This window comes from Sceloporus occidentalis, unplaced genomic scaffold, assembly GCF_023333645.1.
Source record: "Sceloporus occidentalis isolate IW3139 unplaced genomic scaffold, rSceOcc1.0.p SCAF_132, whole genome shotgun sequence".
In the NCBI taxonomy this organism is placed as follows: Eukaryota; Metazoa; Chordata; class Lepidosauria; order Squamata; family Phrynosomatidae; genus Sceloporus; species Sceloporus occidentalis.
In genome coordinates, this window is record NW_028317112.1 from 826,523 (window position 1) to 834,128 (window position 7,606).

General features: G+C 40.7%; 1 protein-coding gene and 1 pseudogene across 1 annotated transcript; one reads left to right on the forward strand and one right to left on the reverse strand.

Annotated features, from left to right (window-relative positions):
* On the reverse strand, positions 1-2,665 carry LOC149281430 (aquaporin-3-like). Its single transcript, XM_089499290.1, has 6 exons — positions 2,558-2,665; positions 1,812-1,938; positions 1,286-1,423; positions 614-732; positions 328-545; positions 1-184 (listed from the first exon to the last, which is right to left on the reverse strand). The coding sequence occupies exons 1-6, from the start codon at positions 2,663-2,665 to the stop codon at positions 1-3; spliced, it is 894 nt and encodes a 297-aa protein (XP_089355416.1).
* Positions 2,666-6,677: 4,012 nt separating this feature from the next.
* Positions 6,678-7,368, forward strand: LOC149281431 (large ribosomal subunit protein eL8 pseudogene; annotated as a pseudogene).
* Positions 7,369-7,606: the final 238 nt, after the last annotated feature.

The following is a 7,606-nucleotide window of genomic DNA, read 5'->3' on the forward strand; positions in this document are numbered from 1 at the left end:
CTATGCGGTCGATTGAACCAGCTCATACTGAGGTGGATGGGTCTGCTCTTCTTCCTCCTCTTGGTCATCTTTCTGTTTGCTCGCCGGGTGATGGATTTCAATAAAAAGTTCATAGATCAGCACTCCAACCAGTGCTCCTACTAGAGGTCCAATCACCGGCACCCACCACCAGTTATCTCCAGCCCTGGAAAAACACCAGTCATTAGTGAATACCCTGAGGGAGCAGATATAATCTAAGCATGTTGATCTCACCATTATAACGGTATCTATGCGTCATGGAAGGGAGAGCCCAAGCAAGCTTGCCATCCACTACCGTATATTCTTTACCTGAACACATCAAGACCCCAACCAGCCATAGCTGTGAAGATGCGAGGAGATAGGTCCCGGGCAGGATTTATGGGGTAACCACAGTTGAAGCCCATTGACAGACCGACCAGTAACACAGATATTCCAATAATAAAGGGCTGAATACTACGAGGAGGTGCGTTGTTTTCTTCATCCAGTATGGCCAGGATAGCAATCATCAGGGCTGCTGTAGCAATCACCTGTGGACAGACGACAAGTTGTATCTGCGTTTATACAATCTGTGCAAAGGTTTAAACTCTGTCCTTACCTGGTCCGTAAATCCATTTATCGCACTCAGATGTTCTGAAGGGTATGAAGCAAATATACCAGCTGTGGCCTGAGATCCAGTCACTGTGAAATTCCCACCGCTGTACACACACAGGGCATCTAAAAACCAGACGTTTCGGGAGAGTTGATTACGGCCGATTCACTAAAGCAAGTCAGCTACATGTGCCGTTAGATTTAAACTCCTGTCGCCATATTTTGATTCACATTTAGAAGTCTACTGCAACAAGTTGTTATGCTTGAAGTTTCATTAACTCAATGTTTGCAAATTTGTGGATAAGGATTGATCCACTCACGCAAGTTGACAATACAAGTCATTGAAGCCACCTTGTAAGTTTGTAGAACGATTACAATGCATTAAAGAATTGGATCTCCCCCTCCACGATCCAAGTTTAGGATGGTCACTTAATACACTTGGGATGCAAATCCAGCCCAAACGTTAAGGTTTCTTGTATTTCAGTGTGGGAAACCCAATGGCCTCAAAGTTGGACTTCACAGATGTAGCTTCCAACATGAGAACTGTTGGCCATTTCTTCTAAGATCATGGAATATATTCTGTTTTGTAGACAAATTTCACTTACATGGCAAAACACAAACACCTTGCAGTGTTGACCAGTGTGTGGATCTGGCACCAGCTTCAAACTAAAGACCTTACCGTAGTACAAGGCAAAGACCAATGCGGCTCCAAAGAATGCTCCGAGGAACTGAGCCAACCAGTAGACCAACATAAGTCTCCCACTCAGCTTCCTCAGACAGTACATTGAGAGAGACACAGCAGGGTTCAGGTGGGCACCTGTAAGGCAGAACACGCATAGAGTATCGATGCGGTATAGTTAGTAGCAGAGCCAACACGCAAAGGTAAGAGCTCCACATGAATAAGCAGCTACAGTAGGTGCTATCCCCAAGGAACCCAACCAGTCACACGGTCAACCTCTGCATGCCACAGGGGTAAGAATGTTAAATGTGGGGCTCTATTTTCTGGCAGAACATTAGCAACCTTCAGTGACCTATAAGGGAGACTTGTCTGCTGGTGACAGACATGAGGTTCCATGAAAGCCAGGACCAACCTCCATATCCCAAGACATCACCAGATTAAGGTGTTAATTACAACATGCAGATGTAATAAATAAGTAATATTATTAGGGCAGAAGGTAGCATGTAGTAAAAAAAAACAAACTTACCCGATACTCCAGCACACACATAGGCTCCAGCAGTGACAGCGAAGCCGAATGCCATATTCACACTCAGGAACTGGGCTTTAGCGAAACCACTCAACTCCATCTGAGCCACAGACCCACAGCCAAACAGCTAGAAGCAAACAGCGTTATTCTGAGTTTATGCACATTAACACACAGCATTGCCCTCTAAACAGACCCGCGGCAGTGCTGGCCAGTATTACTGGTCAGTAACTGGCCCCAGTCCATACAGTAGCCACCATGTTGACTCTAACCCAGCTTCTGAGACTTTAATGGCACGCTTCCGCCACGTTAAGTAGGATTCCATCACAACAAAATACGTTGCACCGAAGCAAAATAGACTCCTGGAGCTTCACCCGATTTAAATGCAAGCAGCTAGTGTCAGCAGCACCTCATGGTCACCAGTCCATTCCCCAACATACACACCTGTTCTGATCCACATACACAGGGATACTAGAACAGGTTTATCAGGGCAATATACTTACAGCTTTTTAAAAAAAAAAAAAAAAAACCCACACACACCACATAAAAAAGTAAGGGAAGCATTTCAGATAAATCTGCCTTTAAATGTTGCAAAAAGGCTTGATACAAATACATTGCAATTATTTAAGATGCAAAGTTTTAACACAACCCCGGGTGCACAAAAAATTTAGTGATTCTTATACAAAAAAAAACAAAAAAAAAAAAACAATAAATACTTCCATAGAGAGTACCAAAAATAAAACACCTACAATTAAAATAAGCGTTCCCAGGAACTCAGCCAGCCCGCATCGCACGTAAAGGTTTTCAGTCCGCAACTTAAGCTTCAACTTTTTCAGCAGCATGACACGAGCCTCCATACCGACCGAGAGCCTCTAATCCACTGGCCACAGCCTCCCAAACACAATGAGCCCAGCAAAGCCACATCGAGCTCCCCGCCAGCCGCTGCATTTTATTGCTGGGACTGCTGATTAGCATTATACACAGAACCTGATTCAATCAACTGGGTACTGATGGGAGATGTTTCATTTCCCCAAATATGGGAGAGACGTTCATTTAACTATTTAATTCCAGGACATTCATGCTCCAGAAACCATTGACGTCACAGCTTTAAAAACTAAATTAAATTATTAACCACTTCATGGCCAAGGGTATTTCACGTTCTATGTTTGACCATTATTTCACTTTTTCATGTTTTTTTTTTTTTACCCACACAAGTTAAATATATATTTATTTATTTTTTTGCCTCTATATCTATCAATATAATATTTATATCCAATATATCCTATTTACTAATGATAAAATACTAAAAAAAAACATTTTTTGGCCTATTTTAGCTAGGACTTATGTACTATTGCAGGGCAAACGCTAACACAAGTTTAGCAATCCCCCAAATGCATGATTATCTTTATGTTTTGGGGGATCAAAACACCTCCTTACATACTACATCAATACTTATTTTTAAAACTTTGGGGTTGGGGGCAGGGAAGAGAGGTATTTTAACACTTTTTTGCTACATCATTTTTCTTTCTGTTTCTGCAATGTTTTTATTCTATTTTTTTTTTGTGTGTGTGTTGGGTGGGTATGAGCGGCAGTGGAGTTTATTCATCTCTCTGCGTATGCTCATGCAGTTACAGTGATACCCACAGGGGCGTACCTAGACTATTTGGCACCAGGGGTGGGTCCTTTATGTGGCACCCCCCACACACACACAAAATAAATAATTTCACACATTTGCAAACTGTATGTCAACTGGAAAAAACTAGGAATCTGAAAAAAACAAATAAACTTATAAATAAATTAAATAAGCTTAAATAAATAACATTTAGTGATCAGGTATGGTACAGTATAACTCCTATCACTATAAACTGAGCCAGACATTGACGGTAGTGCCTCATAACCTCTATCGCTATACGCTAAGCCAGACATTGACGTGGTAGGCCTGCCTGTGCCACCTCTGCCCCTGAAAAAAAGGAGTTTTTTAGGACAGTGTACAGACGTCAAAGTTTGGGGGTGTGAAACTGCCCGGTATTTGCCTTTTAATGATAGATTTGTGGCCTTGCATTTGCGGTGCAAAGTCCTGATAACCAGGCTTATATCACAATGAAGTGTGCCCTTAGATGCGTTGGGATTCCTGGATGCTTCTAAGTATGCCGGTTAGTTAAATTTCACCTCCCCTTGTTAGGAATGGTTTGTTCCACGATCCCTAAATTGGTCTGCTCCAGGTGCATTTCCTGCCTGAGCAGGGAGTGCTTCCTCAAACAGCGTGTGTCTGTGTCTCAGGCAATAGAGTGACTGTTGCTTGCTTGCTTGCTTGTTTAGTGTCCAGCTGTGATTGGCAGAGCACTCTGTTCTTAATCCTCCATCTTCTCGGCATTGAAAACTATTCACGGAACTTTATAATCCTCCATTCAGTTTTAGTGTGTGTTTAGGCAGGGAGAGATTAGAAGGTGACATTTTTAGATGTCCCCTTTATATACTTGTTCTTGGGGTTCATTTCTGTGGACAATTGGTATTGTTATTGATGAGGATGGTTATATCATTTTGGTTACATCAAACAAAAATGTCCAAGGGAGGAAGTATCGAGTATCACAGCATCAGTCGTTACATGCAGATTGAGCTCTTTGTTTCTCAATCAGTTTAATCACTTAGGAGATATTTAGGTTAAAAATTCACTTTATCAAAGTTGAGCTCTGTGTCTTAATGTGGCATAATTAGCATAATCTAATCAATTTCCTGTCCTGACATTCTTTACTTTTTCCTCATCTATTCTTACAAAGGCTGCCAGATCCAATCAACAACAATCAGCAACTTAACAATAGAGGACATATATACGCATATATTTCGTGTATTGCTTCCGGTAAAGGGGTCCTCACGTCTGCATTGGCTGTTTAGTGGTTTAATTAAAGGGACTGGCCCCTTACAAACTTGTAAAATGTAATTGGCGAATGAAATGCTTCATAATTCGTGATTATTTCAGAAACATTGACTTTTATTAATAAACATACAGAAACAGAGGTTATCTTTGGTGTATATTCAAGTTAACAAGGCTGTTCCATGAAGACTACACATTTCAGTGTATTTTAATTCATTAATATAAAAAAAACTTCAGGCATCAAATTAATATTATAAGGCATAACATAAAATAACTGCAGAATTGGAATAAACTTTAGGGGATTTCTCCAATGCATTAAAATTGCATTTAATTACAAATTAAATTTTTCATCTTTGGTTAGAATACCCCAACTTTAAACATATAAAGTGAGCTCATCTAGTCTCCCCGTTTCTCTAGATTTAAATTCTTCATTGTAACCTTCAAGATCCCAAATAGCATTAAATATTATAAAGCTAATTCTGTGGGCTTTGGAATACCTTAGTCGGCAAATGCGTATATTAACATTTATTAAATAAATACCATGTTGCCTGATACCCACATTCTTAAAATATTTCTTTATAAAACAGCCAAAAATTTAAAAAAATTAGCATCAGGACTGGCCTTGGGTAAATTTGAGGGAATAGGTAATATTAGCTGAAAGCTTTCCGACACAAGGAAGTGACATCATATACTTAATTGAGAGTGTGCTCTGATGATGTCATAAAATAGTAAGGATTAATTTGCTAAGGCAGCTGTTGGCTTGGCTTCCTGTTGGATGGAGCCTTGTTGATCCATAGAGGAGTTTTAATCCAAGGGCCAGCCCTGATTAGCATATCGGTCCCATATACATATTCAATTCTAGAAAACAATAGCGACCCATTTGACACTGTGAATATTTTATAAATGTTTTACTGATTTTTTTCCAATAAGATAAGTCTCTTGAATTTGCTGATGGGAGACCTAGAGAACGCAGAGTCCAGACCGAACCGGGAAACGAGCGTCTAAACATGTCTCGCTACTCTGGACAAGCTCCTGGAGAAGGGCATTGCCCGGTGATCACGACTCGGGCTTCTCGGGGTGAGAGGCTGACCACAACTAGAAGAACGCTAGCAGAACCAGGGTACAGAAGAGACAATCTGTTGGGGGGAAAAAAAAAACTAAATGAGAAAATAGTTATATTTTGAAGACATTCTGAATAGAAGATTACATTTAGAATTTTGTCCTCGGCAATATCATTCATCAATAAAGCTTAAAATGTACAGCGCTACGGAATTTGATGGCGCTATATAAAATAATAATAATGTTTATCTATGGATTCAATTTTTTATATATATATATATAGACATGTAACATTTTAAGGTATTCTTAATTTCATGTAAAACCCTTAATGATCAGGGATATTTTCATTTTTTTTCCTCCGACCTGATTTTCTTTCTTTCTCGTTTAGTGTAGCCACAAATTATATATTATTTTCCGGACAATGAGCACTTTAGTTAAGAACCCATATTTATTCATAGAACGCAATATTTATTAGTTTTTCTGCCGCGTCCTAGATTGTAAGCTCCTTTGACCAGCGCCCCCCTTACCTTTTGAGTCTGTAAGTCAAAATTGTAATGTTATGCACTACTTATGTACTCTTTCCATATTGTACAGCGCTGCACAATATGATGATGCTATAAAAAAAGTATGTGCAGCAGGCATTTTAGACCACTGACCCAAACCATCTTCTATTTTTGCACCAATCCGGCACAAATATGGCAATATCCGCTCTGTTAGTTCTTTGGTAAACCATGAGATTGCGTAAGTATTGAAACATTCTAAGGGGCCGACCTGCGAGGTTTCTTTTTCAACCAGAAGGGCCAAGTTGATCCTGTATAATACATAGTTAAATTGATGAAAAGTCATTTAAATCTCAAAGAGAAAAAAAAGGGAACACCAAAAGACATAAGAATAATTAGGGAACATGATAGACTTATTTTTCTCTGCCCCTGTCCACCATGCCTGAAGTAAAGAAGACCAAGGGTAAGAAGGTGGCACTGGCCCTTTCCATACTGAAGAAGGCACAGGCCAAGAAAGTGGTGAACCATCTTCTTGAGAAGGGGCCAAACAACCATGGCATTGGCCAAGACCTCAGCCCAAGAGGGATCTGACTCTGACATCTGAATGTCTTAAGATTCCACCTTCAATCAACTAGATCACCCAGGCTCTAGACCACCAGACAGTCACTCAGCTCTTTAAGCTGGGTCACAACCACAGACCTGAAACCAAGCAGGAGAAATAGAAAAAGCTGTTTGTAGGTGTCCACAGTGCAGGTGTCAACAGTGTCACCACTCTGGTGGAGAACAAGAAGGCCCAACTTGTTGTGACTGCACAAGATGTGGGTCCCATTGAGCCGGTTGTCTTCTTGCCTCCTTTGTGCCATAAAATGGGCATCATCGAGGACAAGACTAAACTGGGCCATCTGTTGCACTGGAAGACCTGCACCAGTATTGCATTCACACAAGTCAACCGTGAGAACAAGGGAGCCCTCGTTAACCTGGCGGAAGCTGTCAAAACCAACTACAATGACAGGTACGATGAGATCAATGGGGTGGTGGGATCTTGGTTCCCAAATCAGTTGCCCGCACTGCCAAGCTTGAGAAGCTTGCCACAAACCTGGGTCAAATGTCCTCTTTGTTCTGTACATAAATAATAAAAACTTTCAAAAACCAAAAAAAGAACTAAAAAAATTAATAATTGGCCTTAAGCATAACACGCAATTTAGTCACCAAATGATCTCTGAACTTTATATCTGAAATGTACCGGCTGAAATGACAGTGCAGACGCACCCTGAAGCCTGGCTTCCCCAATACGCTGACCACAGCAAATACCTTCCTTCTTTCTGAACAGCTCTAGGGGGATGCACGTTACAATCCTAGAGAAAGCC